This window comes from Phoca vitulina, unplaced genomic scaffold (genome assembly GCF_004348235.1).
Source record: "Phoca vitulina isolate PV1807 unplaced genomic scaffold, GSC_HSeal_1.0 scaffold1, whole genome shotgun sequence".
Lineage (NCBI taxonomy): Eukaryota > Metazoa > Chordata > Mammalia > Carnivora > Phocidae > Phoca > Phoca vitulina.
In genome coordinates this window covers 70,384,354-70,399,865 of record NW_022589704.1, presented here as the reverse complement: position 1 = coordinate 70,399,865, position 15,512 = coordinate 70,384,354, and the positions used below count along the sequence as shown (strand labels likewise).

Genomic DNA, 15,512 nt, shown 5'->3' with positions numbered 1-15,512 from the left:
AACATTTAACTGACAGTTTTCTGGCCAGTATGATGGACGAGGGTGTATTCCTAAAGTTGCTATACAAAAGGGCCACTTTTTCACTTGGTTTGAAGCATCTTTCAGTCGACAAGTGGCTTCCCTTAGTAGTTTCTATTCATGGACCTACTTCTGAAAAGTCAGAACTTTTTTTTTTAATTTAATTTTATTATGTTAATCACCATACATTACATCATTAGTTTTTGATGTAGTGTTCCATGATTCATTGTTTGCGTATAACACCCAGTGCTCCATTCAATACGTGCCCTCCTTAATACCCATCACTGGGCTAACCCATTCCCCGCCCCCAAAACCCTCAGTTTGTTTCTCAGAGTCCATAGTCTCTCATGGTTCGTCTCCCCCTCCGATGTACCCCCCTTCATTTTTCCCTTCCTACTGTCTTTTTCTTTTTCTTTTTTTTTTTTACATATAATGTATTATTTGTTTCAGAGGTACAGGTCTGTGTGATTCATCAGTCTTACACAATTCACAGCGCTCACCATAGCACACACCCTGCCCAATGTCTATCACCCAGCCCATCCCTCCCACCCCCCACCACTCCAGCAACCCTCAGTTTGTTTCCTGAGATTAAGAATTCCTCATATCAGTGAGATCATATGATACTTGTCTTTCTCTGATTGTGAAAAGTCAGAACTTTAAAAAAAAAACAAAATCCTTTGTATCAGTGGCATTATAATTAAATATTATTTAAGTATATGAAATAAGTAAACAAATCTATGGATGTGAATTAAGCCAGTAAGAATTAGATTTAAACCAAATTTGCTGTTTGCTTGAAACATCTTTCTATATCTCTCATGTCTATATATTTTAGTAGAAATTTTGTTACTCATACAATTTATAAAAAGAAGTTAAGATGCTTAAAAGGAAGTGTACAGATCTGAAAGTGCTTTTCAGAATACAGAATACATTTTCAGTTGTTTCTGATAATAAAACTAACAAAGTATATCAGAAGGTAAAATTGAAATCTCTATATCCTGGGTGTGGTCTCCACTGGTCCCTATGGGAACACTGTTTCCTCAGTCATTTCCAGGTAAAGCCTGGGAACTTTCCACCTACTTTCTCTCCATTTTAATTTTAAGGGTATTCAAGTGTCATTGGAGAAAGGATTTGGGCCCTTAAGTCCTACTACGATGAACTCATTTTCAACTGGCAACCTAAGTCTTACCTATTGCTTGATACCTTAATTTTTGTTAACTCATCTGCATGCCATAAATATTTAAGAAAAACCTTAGCAACTCTAAAAAATGTTAGGTTAGATAGCAAGGAGAAGGCTATATATATATATTTTTAAAGATTTTATTTATTTATTTGAGAGAGAGAGCACAAGCAGGGGGAAGGGCAGAGGGAGAAGCAGACTCCCCACTGAGCAGAGAGCCAGATGTGATGTGGGTCTCAATCCCATGACCCTGGGATCATGACCTGAGTTGAAGGCAGATGCTTAACCGACCAAGCCACCCAGACACCCCAAGAAGGCTATTTTTAAAATGGTCACATTTGGGCGCCTGGGTGGCTCAGTTGGTTAAGCGACTGCCTTTGGCTCAGGTCATGATCCTGGAGTCCCGGGATCGAGTCCTGCATCGGACTCCCTGCTCAGCAAGGAGTCTGCTTCAACCTCTGATCCTCCCCCCTCTCATGCTCTCTCTCTCTGTCTCATTCTCTCTCTCATATAAATAAATAAAATCTTAAAAATAAAATAAAATGTTCATATTTGAGTAATTTAGCTTCTGCCTTTGGCTGTCATTATCCTGTGCCCCTTAGTAAGGCCCACCGCCCTTTTTGGCTAGATGTATGCTTTTGATGTGTGATGTCTCAGAGTTACTTTTTTCCTAATTCTAAAACTTCTATGATTTTCAGGACATCTCTGAGTATTTTTCTAAATTGGTCTTATTTCTGCTATTATTAGAATCTGTGTTTTAAAAAATTTCATAGCAGAATGCCTGGGTAGCTCAGTTGGTTGGGTGGCCAACTCTTGATTTCAGCTCAAGTCATGCTCTCAGGGTTGTGGGGTTGTGCTCTGTATGGGGCTCCTGCTCAGCAGGGAGTCTGCTGGAGATTCTCTTCCTCTCCCTCTGCCCCTCCCCTGCCACCGAGTGTGTATGCATGTGCTCTCTCTCTCTCCTCTCCCTCTAAAATAAATTAATGAATCTTTAAAAAATTTCATAGCAATTATACCCTGGACTTGTGGCATTTAGTCCCAATTTCGAATATTCTATCTCATTGTCAGACTGTTTCTCATTTTTCTAATGCATACTCCAAGCCAATGCTGTAAACCCAAAGGTGCAACATTAATAGAAGTATAATTCCATTCTCACTCATCCCATATACATAGTAGAGATATAAGGAAAATATTGAAGATTTCTACGGCAGCGTGGTCATTTTTTGTTAGTCTTGAATTGGTAGGAGAGAGAGTGGAGAAAGGAAATTATTTTCTACCAGATAACTCTAACCTTGGTGGTAAAGGCATTTTAATGGCAGATTTGAGATACAAAAATTGTCTGGTATTTATATAAGTTCTGCTAAGTGCATAATTATAATTTTGTATATTGGTAAACATACACTTTGAAGAACTATATTTTTGTAGGTTGGTAAACAAGTAGTTCATAATGAGGTATGAATATAAATAGAGAAAATCAGTAGATTTACAACTTACTTTCATAAGTTATACCTAACGTGACCCATGAAGCCATATTACTGAAGTGCAGAAGTTGCTCCAGAACGAAGTTATTCTCTTTTTCATCTCGAATACTCAGAATATGTGATTTTGGATCTGTTAAATAAAAAATAGTCAATAATTTTCATAATTACTTATCTAGAACACTTTATTTTGATAGATTTAGAAAATTTTATTTCCCAGCTTAATAAACTCTAAAACAATACTGGAAAATAAGACAGACATGTAAATTAAAACTATCTCATTGTCCTGGGGCTCCTGGGTGGGTCAGTCAGTTGAGCACCCAACTCCTGGTTTCAGCTCAGGTCATGATCTCAGGGTCATGAGATCCAGCTCCACATAGGACTCTGTGCTCAGTAGGGAGTCTGCTTGAGATTCTCTCCCTCTGCCCCTTCCCCCTGCTTAAGCTCTCTCTCTTTCTCTCAAATGAATAAATAAATCTTTTTTAAAAAACTATCTCATTGTACTGAAATGAATAGATTAAGAAGTTTTCAAACATTTTGATGTTATTTTATTTTATTTATTTTGAGAGAGATAGCACATGGGAGGGGAGGGAGAGAGGAAGAGAGAGAATCTAAGCAGGCTCCACGCTTAGTCCTTCACAGATCTCACGACCCTGAAACCATGACCTCAGGAGTCAGATGCTTAAGCAACTGAGCCACCCAGGTACCCCGAACATCTTGATGTTAAATTTGGTCTTAAACAATAGTGTAAAACTAGCAGCTGAGTGGAGAATTTAAAACATTGATTCACTTCACTTTTCCCCATTTAAAGCTTATTTTGAATTGGTACAAATTTAGCCATATTAATGATACACTGCCAAAAACTATAATAAACAAAACCTCTTGGATGGTCTATATGATAGATCTTCCTTTTCCTTAGAGATCACTATATTAGGGTTAAAAAAGTTTAATATTTCCCAAAGGTGTTCCTCAGGAAATTAGCAGGAGTTTCTCAGAAAAAGACTAGATGGATAAAAGCGTCGAACATTGGTTAAACAAAGTTAAACTAGTTCATTTATGGCAGTAATTTTTAAAGTATATGCTGATGTACACTTGATAACGTCTAACAGGAAGCCGTGGTGTATAGTATTTCTCAACCTTGTTCTTTTTCTAAGGACCCTTTTCGTAGACTATCTCTCAAGACTAGTTTCTAAACAGCACACTTTTGGGAATAATGGTTTGATATTTTCCATAGGAACTTCCCACGGTTCACAGGTCCATTGTTCAGAAGTCACAAATCCTCCATGGATCTCATAGGGAATATCTGAAGAGTCCTAAGAGCTGAAAGTGTGAAATATGCATTTCTTTTAAGCAGAGCTGCTTCTTTGCTTTTGACTACTTATCTGAGCTTTCAACCACCCAAATTCACCTATTTTCACTTTGCGCACAGTCTAACTTGGTTTAACATCCAGTTCTCTGCTTGCTAGAGTTATTTCTTTTCCTTTGTAAGTAGAACTCATTTTGTTTATACATGTAAAGACAGACTAGCTCTCTAATGGATGGGTAAAGAAGTAACTCTTATATTCTCCATTTTAACTAAACAAAATTTTAATCCTTTTTTTTGTTGACAATGTAGAAATTAGGAGATGAATATTTTTGAGATCTAGTGCTAATTAGAAATATTTATAACACACCTCAGGTGAGATTTGTTTTTTAATGAACATATACATAATGGCCACATAAGATACTTACTCATTTTCTGGCATTTAGAATGAACTTCATCTGGTGGTGTTGCTGTATATTCAGTCTTTGCTATTATGAAATTGTAGCAAGAGTTCTGAAATGGTATCCATGGAGTAAATAGAACAGGAGATGGACACTGAACATTGTCAAGTGCTTTGACCTCTTTTTCAGTATCGTCTAAAAAAAAGACAACGGTATGAATTCTAACTTTAGACATAAATGTTAAATCCTGTTCATGGTAATTAGGCTTGATTTGTAGGGAATATTCAGGAAGCCAATTAATAATAGCTTAATGATGCTTGTTCTGTTTATACTCAAATATAATGTGACCTCTTAACTGGGTTTCTGTAGGAAGGAATTTATTTAACACAATTTCTTTCCCCTGCTGTAGAGTGAGTGGGAGAATATAAAACATGAGACGCTATTAGGTTAAATGTAGTTTCTGTCTTCCTATATCACCAAACCTGAAATACAAGGGGTGACCTCAGAGACGATACAAAGATATTAATAATGGGCACCTAACTATAACTTTGGGAACTCATCTTTAAGTTTCTGGTTACTGATATCTTCTCTAATTTTACAGGTACATCTTATTTTTTATTTATTTTTTTAAAGGTACATTTTAATGAAATACGTGATGTTCTAAGTTGTTGCTTTAATGAAAGCAAACAGAAATAGTTGAAAATCTGACATCTAGAAAATCTGGCTTTTTAAAAAATTTTATGAAAAAGCCATACATTTAAGAAGATCCAAATATAGATATGCTCTACTCAAAGCCAATCAAGCAGATTTAATATGCAGTAGAGACCATTCAGAATCTCTCCCAGCTCACAACTCCCTTTGTCTGGAAAGTAGCTGTATCTTCTTACTACTGCAAATGCACAAACGTGGGCCCCTGGCAGTTGTAAAACCACTTTCCTCTGACTAGGCTAGAGATCGCATACCTTACTCAGTAGGGTACATCAGATTCTCTCTAAGAATTTGGAATTCAGGGATAGTCAATTCATCTCCAGTTACAGCTATTATTGAAAACTACAGAGCTGCCATGTTTCACCATGTGCAGAGAGAAGCAGAAAGTATATAAAAAGAAGAGTGCAAATCCATAGAGAGAAACAGAAGGGATAGGTGGGAGATAGTATCTCTGGGTTCCTGATTCCATTCAGTTTCTTATTCCCATTCTCATGAAGCTCAGCTATATCCCCATTTTTGAGGATCTAAATTTCCCTTTTGGCTTAAGCTAGCTTGAGCTGGTTACTGTTACTTACAAACAAATGAATCTTAACAGTGGCTCTTAAAAAGAAACAGTAGTTGTTGATAAGAATTACCAAAAAAATTCCCACAAATAGAGTTTCCTATAGAATATAAACACAAAATATATACAAAATGAGGCTAATAGGAACTTAAAACTGAAAGGTCAAGTACCATTGTCAGCTGACAAAAATAAAGATATAACATGTCTAAAATAACAAATCAATGACAAAGTACCTAATATATAGTAATTCTACCTGAATACAAATTTTCACAACAAATTTTGTTGTAAAAAAGGACATGATTATAATTTCAAAACCAAAAAATTACAAAAATTTTACAAAACTACTCCCCATAAATCTCACTATTCATGAGACTGATAATAATTTAAGAATTAAAATATTTAAAATTAGCATACTTCCTGGATAGTAGCAAATAACACCTGGTTGCATATGATCACAATCAGATGTTTTCCAGAATCCATCAGTGTCTAATATTACACAGTCTTCAAGTTGCCCATTATTTTCAGCCCAGCGACTAAATTGAACATGCTTCCCATCTGACCAACCAAAGTTGAGTTCATCCTGTAAGCAGCAGAAATACATGTCAAGTGGCAATACATCGTGTTATCCCTTTTGTATTATTTTGTCCCTTGTAGTCAATCGAATGACTTTTAATTTTACCTTATATTTAACACACAGTTACATAGCACTTACCATGCGCCAGGCAAGGTTGTAAGTGCTTTGCAGATATTAACTTACTTAATCTTCATAACAACCATATTAGATAGGAACTATTGTATCCATTTCACAGATGAGAAACTGAAGGCATGTAATGTGTGCCAAGTCCCATAGAATATATACTGCAGTGCTGGGATTCTACTCCAGGCCATCAGACGCTAGAGTCTATGGTCTGAGCCATTACACTGGGCTGCCTCACACATAATTGGAACTGTGGGTTGTTGGAAGTCAGAGAAACAACATGAAGTAGTGGAAAGAACATGGGCTCTGGCGCTAAGCATATCTAGTTTGGAATTCTGGTTCAGTCATGTATTAGTTTTTGATTTGAGTTTACCTTGCCAAGTTTCCATCCCCTCAGCTATTAAATAGATGTGACACTTAACCTCAGGGCTGAAATTAGTGGGGTAATGTGTAACATAATGGCCAGCTGGTACACAGGAAGAGCTACATAAATGTTAGCTCCCTTCCTCTCAACCCTCACTCAGGCCTTGTGCATCTCACACTGCTGATTTTACACTTGTCTTTATGATGAAGCTTCCTCATTCACTCTATTCTATTGTGCACTAAAAGTCTGTGAACATCCGTCCGTCTTTACATCCTGACAAGGGCCTGACCACCCACCTATCTTGAGAGAGGTACAGAGTCCAGGGGATGGATTGTGGGATACAGACCTGTTCACACTTCCCCATTGCACTCCCAGAGCACCAGGCCTTATATACTGACCCAATGAACTAAGCTGTCCTGAGGCCCAAGGCAATTTTACATCACTGGTTTATTTGGAATATTGGGTAAAGGCCACACACAGTATCCTTAGTGAACTATAAATAGCAAACATGTTTAAGTTTCAACACCACCATTTCATTCTGAAACTGTTCTCCACCAGGGTTCCAGCTGTAACTTTGTGGCCTGTTAATCCCTAAGCCCCTGGGCCTCGAATGAGGACCTTTGGCCAAGTGATGTTGCTTGTACTTGATATTACCCTGGATTCCCTCACCTTTGCTGCACTCACAAGTAACCCAGGTACCTGGGCCTTTGGAACTTCTATTCCTTGTAGATAAATCCCTGCACCCTCTTTGCTGAATACCCTCTCTCTTTATTAAGACTGTAAGTATCTCTTTACTAAATTCTTGACCTTAATTGATCTTAATTAAAACATATCTTTTCTAAGGGAATAATGTCCTTTCAACACCCACAAGGGAAGGTTGTTTATTTTTCCATTCTCAGATACCACAGGGCTATGAGAACGGAATAATAGGTATTTTTATCTCCTTTAGTCATTCCTTTAAAGTTTATGCCAACTCCCAGATTCCTTGCCTCTTTCTGACATTCACTTAAGACTTGGCCTCCTTGTTCCTCCCTGACATTTACTAAGGTGATGTCCCATGTCTTGCTCGTCCTCCTGGTCCTACCTTTGACTTATGGACATTCGTGTTCATGTGGATGACTCACCAGTTCCCCAGCCTTCTTGACTTCCTCTATTTCTATGTACTTCCAGTTCTACCTACTTAAGAGACCAGCTGCCACAGCCACACTCTGGATTTTATATAACCCAGAACTGCCACAGGCCTTAGTTCAGGCCAACATCAGCTCCTGCATGAATTTCTACAAGAAAGCTCTAGATCCCTCACTTCCTCACCCATCCTCTGCCAATATAATTCTTCTCAAGTAAAAATCTGTTATTGTTACTACCATGTTTAAAATCTTTCAACACCCTTCCATTGCTTTCAATGTAAAGTTTTGATTATTTATATCATGTTCCAAAGATTTAAGGCAGTTTATGCAGATATGTAATAAACCTGTTAAAGAGTGAAAGGAAAAAGAGAAACATAGGTGAAGATTGAAAATAGGATAAGAGGGTGTCTGAGTGGCTCAGTCGGTTGAGCACCTGCCTTCAGCTCAGGTCATGTTCCTGGGGTTCTGGGATCGAGTCCTGCATTGGGCTCCTTGCTCAGCAGGGAGTTTGCTCCTCCCTCTCCCTCTGCCTCTCCCCCTGGCTTGTGCTCTGCTCTCTTTCACTCACTCTCTCTCTCAAATAAATAAATAAAATCTTAAAAAAAAAAAAAGAAAATAGGATAAGAAACAAGATCAAAATCCTTAAGTCGTGAAAAAAAAAGTTAAAAAATGGTATGATCCCAAAGGTCTTAAAAATATACGTGTACATAGAAAAAAACCTTGAGAGATATATACCAAATTATTAAATCATATTTATTACTAGGTACTGGGATTACAAATGATTTAAATTTTCTTTTTAAAAAATTTACTATAGGGGCATCTGGGTGGCTCAGTCAGTTGAGCGTCTGACTCTTGATTTCCTCTCAGGTCATGATCTTAGGGTTGTGAGATGGAGCCCTATATTAGGCTCTACTGGGTGTGGAGCCTGCCTGGGATTCTCTCTCTCCCTCTCTCTCTGGGCTCTGCCCCCCCACCCCCCACCCTGACTCAACCCTATTTGGTTTTTAAATTCTTTTCTTCCTCTCTTCTTTTCATTGGCTGGGGAGACATGGCAGTTCCTGAGTCCCACTCAGTCTTTAACTAGAATAAAAAGAAGTGATCAGCTACATATGTCCACTAGAACTTTTTCTTCATCTAAACAATAAAGCACCAGATCTTTCAATAGTAGAAAGATGATGGCCACTAAAAATTACACACTTCATGAAATTTACTCACTGGAGTAAGATTTTACAATCTCCAGGTTCTTTTAGTCTGATATGAGAAATGCTGTGTGCAACAAAAATTTCACATTCCATCACCCAATCCAGGCAGTTGGGACTGAAAACTTACGTCTTGACTGGAGAGTCCAATCCATAAAGAAGAGTTATGAAGAACCGCTTGTACAGTTAGGAACGCCTGCTGATAAGGGTCTGTGATGCTCACCAGCTGCATGTTATCTTTCTGACACTCCCTTAGAGCATCAAACCAAGTCATAGTCTTCAGGATGATTTTGTACAGATTATTTAGATACTTTACTGTGTCTGAAGTATTCTGCAAGGTCTGTTTGCTTTCAACTTCTGTGTGTAAAAAAAAAACAAAAACCCACAAAAAATCACCCACGCTGCAAGTCATGGGACGTTGATCTTCAAGTTTCTCCACAATGAGTACTTCAGATATTACTTATCTATTCATTTATTTTAGATTTTGGTTAGGAGAACTAGGTATGTCTTGCTGTGTACCTTAGGTAATATGTGTGAGCCACAAAATTTGTTTTCTAAAATTAGAACAAAATTCTGTTTTTGTTGATCTGATTTAGGAAGGAAAAAAAGCTGTAAGTAAAAGTAGCCTTCGATAAGATTACCATTTCAGGTTGGTGTCATATACCTCCTTTGTTTAAACTCCTTCAACAAGAGAAAGTGTTAGGTGTTCCCTTACAAAGTTTTCATCTGGGAGAGCTCCAATGAAAGAAATGTACAAAACAACCCACAAGAGGCTGTACTGAACTATTGCTTTACAGTACTTTTTCTGAATAAAGCAGTTCCTAAACAGTATGAGACAAATGAGCATAGTTTAACAAAAATTTCTTTAGAAGTACATGGATTATCTACTTGAGGTTCTCATTACATGACAAAGTTGTTTTCTTTTTAATCATTTGTTAAAAACATTGTAATCAATGAAAACAATGTAGTACCTTCTAAAAATATCTTTTTGAAAATATGGATGATTCTTATTTTTAAGCGTACATTTTATTTTTATTTGGGTTACAGTAAGGTATACACAGTGATCCGTTTATAATGCTTCACACCTTTATGTGTGTGTGTGTGTGTGATAAACTTAAGTGTGAATGTTTACCAAAGTCAATTAAAAACATTACACTTTTTCCCCTTTCTCCAGGAAACAAAGTAATAACTGAAAAATGTCAGAGTAGAAAAAAGAACAACCATAACTTACTATAATTAGGCAACTCCTATTAAATTCCAACTGATACTTAATTTTGGTATTTAATTAAGTAAACCAATGATAATTGAAAAAAATCACACTCCATTTGAGATAATCTGACTCACTGAACCAATATGGATTTAGCCATGTTGAAATTTTAGGCAAGCTATGTTTACAAATTAATATAAATTCATTTATAAGATTTTTTGTGAAAAATACTGTATATATCTAACAGCATAAAGTACCATAGTTACCTACATAATAATTTATACCTGAATATTTCTGACAGAGAGACAGAGTGTGGCGCTCACTACAGGAAGTGAAATTCCATGTCCCAGTATAAGGTGACTTTTGGAGGTTGAGTATTAAAGCACAGTCGTATTGGGACTCTTCCTCAAAAATCTAAACAAAAAGGCAAACATGTACAAACAATCATGAAACTATAACTGTCTGAAGATCCTAGCAGGAGAACTTTATATTCCAAATCGGATTTTTCTTCCTATAAAAAATTCCATTAAAGAGCTTACCTTGAAATCACAAGAAAACCCTCAAAAATTTCCAAAGCATGGGCAAAGGGCAACTAACTTTGGAAATTATAAAACAAAACAATGGCAATATTATTAAATATAAATTGCAAACAGATAAAGAAAAACTGGTAAAAGTAAGATGAAGACACAATTATAGTAATATTTAACACTCTGCTATCATTCTTCACATTTCAAAACAAAAAGGTAATGATTATTAATTCAATTTATTAGATGTTTATAAAAGTTTTATGATGACAAGCTGTAAATACTACACAATAGAGAACTCACCTTAAAGCTTTGATCCTATACTAGTCACTATAAAGACAACCATAAATAAAAGTATCTATTTAGATTTCATTCTCTGACCACAAATCAGTAATACTAGATATAAAATTTACTCAAAGTATAGCGTTCCTATATTTTTTGTATGTTTGAAACATATCACACACTTAGAAAAATAAGACAAGCTTATCCTAGGAGCTACAGATTTTTTAAAAAACACATACATACGTGCTACACAATAAACATTGAACCAAAAATGAAACAAAATAATTATAGTTAAGAATAATATGAGGACTATCACAAGGAAAATGAGTAAAAGTTTTTATAGAGCTAAATATGTATTCCTATTATTATTAAGTTTTTTTTTTGAGTATAGTTGACACACAATGTTACATTAGTTTCAGGTATACAACATAGTGATTCAGCTTCTCTATATGTTGTTATGCTATGCCCACCCCAAGTGTAACTACCATCTCTCAGTTTGTTTCCTGAGACTAAGAATTCCTCATATCAGTGAGATCATATGATACATGTCTTTCTCTGATTGACTTATTTCGCTTAGCATAATACCCTCTAGCCCCATCCACGTCATTGCAAATGGCAAGATTTTTTTTTTGATGGCTGCATAATATTCCATTGTATATATACTTTATCCATTCCATTGTATATCTTCTTTATCCCTTCATCTGTTGATGGACATTTTGGCTCTTTCCATAGTTTGGCTACTGTGGACATTGCTGCTATAAATATTGGGGTGCACATACCCCTTCAGATCACTACATTTGTATCTTTGGGGTAAATACCCAGTAGTGCAATTGCTGAGTCGTATGGTAGCTCTATTTTCGACTTTTTGAGGAACCTCCATACTGTTTTCCAGAGTGGCTGCACCAGCTTTCAATCCGCCAACAGTGTAGGAGGGTTCCCCTTTCTCCGCATCCTTGCCAACATCTGACATTTCCTGACCTGTTAATTTTAGCCATTCTGACTGGTGTGAGGTGGTATCTCATTGAGGTTTTGATTTGGATTTCCCTGATGCCGAGCGATGTTGAACACTTTTGCACGTGTCTGTTGCCCATTTGGATGTCTTCTTTGTAGAAATGTCTGTTCATGTCTTCTGCCCATTTCTTGTTTCGATTATTTGTTCTTTGGGTGTTGAGTTTGATAAATTCTTTATAGATTTTGGATACTAGCCTTTATCTGATATGGCATTTGCAAATATCTTCTCCCCTTCTGTTGGCTGTCTTTTGGTTCTGTTGACTATTTCCTTTGCTGTGCAAAAGCTTTTTATCTTGATGAAGTCCCAATAGTTCATTTTTGCCCTTGCTTCCCTTGCCTTTGGCAATGTTTCTAGGAAGAAGTTGCTGTGGCTGAGGTCAAAGAGGTTGCTGCCTGCGTTCTCCTCTAGGATTTTGATGGACTCCTGTCTCACATTTAGGTCTTTCATCCATTTTGAGTCTATTTTTGTGTGTGGTGTAAGGAAATGGTCCAGTTTCATTCTTCTGCATGTGGCTGCCCAATTTTCCCAACACCATTTGTTGAAGAGACTGTCTTTTTTCTAGTTTTTTTTTTTTTTTTAAGATTTTATTTATTCATTTGAGACACAGAGATACAGAGAGAGAGAGAGAGAAAGCATGAGCAGGGAGAGAGGCAGAGGGAGATAGGGAAGCAGGCTCCCCGCTGAGCCAGGAGCCCAATGTGGGGCTCGATTCCAGGACCCTGGGATCATGACCTGAGCCAAAGGCAGACGCTTAACCATCTGAGCCACCCAGGCTCCCTGAGACTGTCTTTTTTCCATTGGACATTCTTTCCTGCTTTGTCGAAGATTAGTTGACCATAGAGTTGAGGGTCCATTTCTGGGCTCTCAATTCTGTTCCACTGATCTATGTGTCAGTTTTTGTGCCAGTACCATACTGTCTTGATGATTACAGCTTTGTAATAGAACTTGAAGTCCGGAATTATGATACCATCAGCTTTGCTTTTCTTTTACAACATTCCTCTGGTTATTCGGGGTCTTTTCTGGTTCCATACAAATTTTAGGATTATTTCTTCCATTTCTTTGAAAAAAGTGGATGGTATTTTGATAGGGATTGCCTTAAATGTGTAGATTGCTCAAGGTAGCATAGACATTTTCACAATATTTGTTCTTCCAATCCATGAGCATGGAACATTTTTCCATTTCTTTGTGTCTTCCTCAATTTTTTTCATGAGTATTTTATAGTTTTCTGAGTACAAATTCTTTGCCTCTTTGGTTAGATTTATTCCTAGGTATCTTACGGTTTTGGGTGCAACTGTAAATGGGATCGACTCCTTAATTTTCTCTTTCTTCTGTCTTGTTGGTGGTGTATAGAAATGCCACTGATTTCTGTGGATTGATTTTATATCCTGCCACTTTACTGAATTCCTGTATGAGTTCTAGCAGTTTTGGGGTGGAGTCTTTTGGGTTTTCCACATAAAGTACCATATCATCTGCAAAGAGTGAGAGTTTGACTTCTTCTTTGACAATTCGGATGCCTTTTATTTCTTTTTGTTGTCTGATTGCTGTGGCTAGGACTTCTAATACTATGCTGAATAGCAGTGGTGCTAGTGGACATCCCTGCCGTGTTCCTGACCTTAGGGGAAAAGCTCTCAGTTTTTCCCCATTGAGAATGATATTCGCTGTGGGTTTTTCATAGATGGCTTTTATGATATTGAGGTATGTACCCTCTATCCCGACACTCTGAAGAGTTTTAATCAAGAAAGGATGCTGTACTTTGTCAAATGCTTTTTCTGCATCTATTGAGAGGATCATATGGTTCTTGTTCTTTCTTTTATTAATGTATTGTATCACATTTATTTGCAGATGTCGAACCAACCTTGCAGCCCAGGAATAAATCCCACTCGGTTGTAGTGAATAATCCTTTGAATGTACTATTGGATCCTATTGGCTAGTATTTTAGTGAGAATTTTTGCATCCATGTTCATCAGGGATATTGGTCTGTAATTCTCCTTTTTGATGAGGTCTTTGTCTGGTTTTGGGATCAAGGTAATGCTGGTCTCATAAAATGAGTTTGGAAGTTATCCTTCCATTTCTATTTTTTGGAACAGTTTCAGAAGAATAGCTATTAATTTTTCTTTAAATGTTTGGTAGAATTCCCCTGGGAAGCCATCTGGCCCTGGGCTCTTGTTTGTTGGGAGATTTTTGATTACTGCTTCAACTTCCTTACTGGTTATGGGTCTGTTCAGGTTTTCTATCTCTTCCTGGTTCAGTTTTGGTAGTTTATACATCTCTAGGAATGCATCCATTTCTTCCAGATTGTCTAATTTGCTGGCATATAGTTGCTCATAATATGTTCTTATAATTGCTTGTATTTCTTTGGTGTTGGTTGTGATCTCTCCTCTTTCATTCGTGATTTTATTTATTTGGGTCCCTTCTCTTTTCTTTTTGGTAAGTCTGGCCAGGGGTTTATCAATCTTTTTAATTCTTTCAAAGAACCAGCTCCTAGTTTCGTTGATCTGTTCTACTGTTCTTTTAGTTTCTATTTCATTGGTTTCTGCTCTGATCTTTATTCTTTCTCTTCTCCTGCTGGGTTTAGGCTTTATTTGCTGTTCTTTCTCCAGCTCCTTCAGGTGTAGGGTTAGGTTGTGTATTTGAGACCTTTCTTGTTTCTTGAGAAAGGCTTGTATTGCTATATACTTTCCTCTTAGGACTGCCTTTGCTGCCTCCCAAAGATTTTGAACAGTTGTGTTTTCATTTTCATTTGTTTCCATGAATTTTTTTAATTCTTCTTTAATTTCCTGGTTGACCCATTCATTCTTTAGTAGGATGCTCTTTAGCCTCCATGTATGTGAGGTCTTTCCTACTTTCCTCTTGTGATTGAGTTCTAGTTTCAAAGCGTCGTTGTCCGAAAATATGCTGGGAATGATCCCAATGTTTTGGTACCAGTTGAGACCTGATTTGTGACCCAGGATGTGATCTATTCTGGAGAATGTTCCATGGGCACTAGAGGAATGTGTATTCTGTTGCTTTGGGATGGAAGGTTCTGAATATATCTGTGAAGTCCATCTGGTCCAGTGTGTCATTTAAAGCCTTTTTTCCCCTGTTGATCTTTTGCTTAGATGATCTGTCCATTTCACTGAGGGGGGTGTTAAAGTCCCCTACTACTATTGTATTTATTGTCAATGTGTTTTTTGATTTTGTTATTAATTGGGTTATATAATTGGCTGCTCCCATGTCAGGGGCATAGATATTTAAAATTGTTAGATCTTCTTGTGGATAGACCCTTTAAGTATGATATAGTGTCCTTCCTCATCTCTTATTATAGTCTTTGCTTTAATATCTAATTTGTCTGACATAAGGATTGCCGCTCCAGCTTTCTTTTGATGTCCATTAGCATGCTAAATTGTTTTTCCACCCCCTCACTTTAAATCTGGAGTCTAAAATGAGTCTCTTGCAGACAGCATATCAATGGGT

At 37.0% G+C, this 15,512-nt stretch overlaps 1 protein-coding gene across 2 annotated transcripts in view; it reads right to left on the bottom strand.

Moving 5' to 3' along the window:
* LOC116635560 (lymphocyte antigen 75-like) overlaps positions 1 to 15,512 on the bottom strand; it is a 124,887-nt gene that overhangs the window by 52,453 nt on the left and 56,922 nt on the right. For both annotated transcript variants that reach the window (XM_032409724.1, XM_032409733.1), the window contains exons 24-28: positions 10,526 to 10,655; positions 9,165 to 9,391; positions 6,062 to 6,227; positions 4,405 to 4,572; positions 2,690 to 2,806 (exon numbers count right to left, since the gene is read on the bottom strand). In XM_032409724.1, coding sequence (XP_032265615.1) covers positions 2,690 to 2,806; positions 4,405 to 4,572; positions 6,062 to 6,227; positions 9,165 to 9,391; positions 10,526 to 10,655 — 808 coding nt within the window. The remainder of the gene's footprint in view (positions 1 to 2,689; positions 2,807 to 4,404; positions 4,573 to 6,061; positions 6,228 to 9,164; positions 9,392 to 10,525; positions 10,656 to 15,512) is intronic.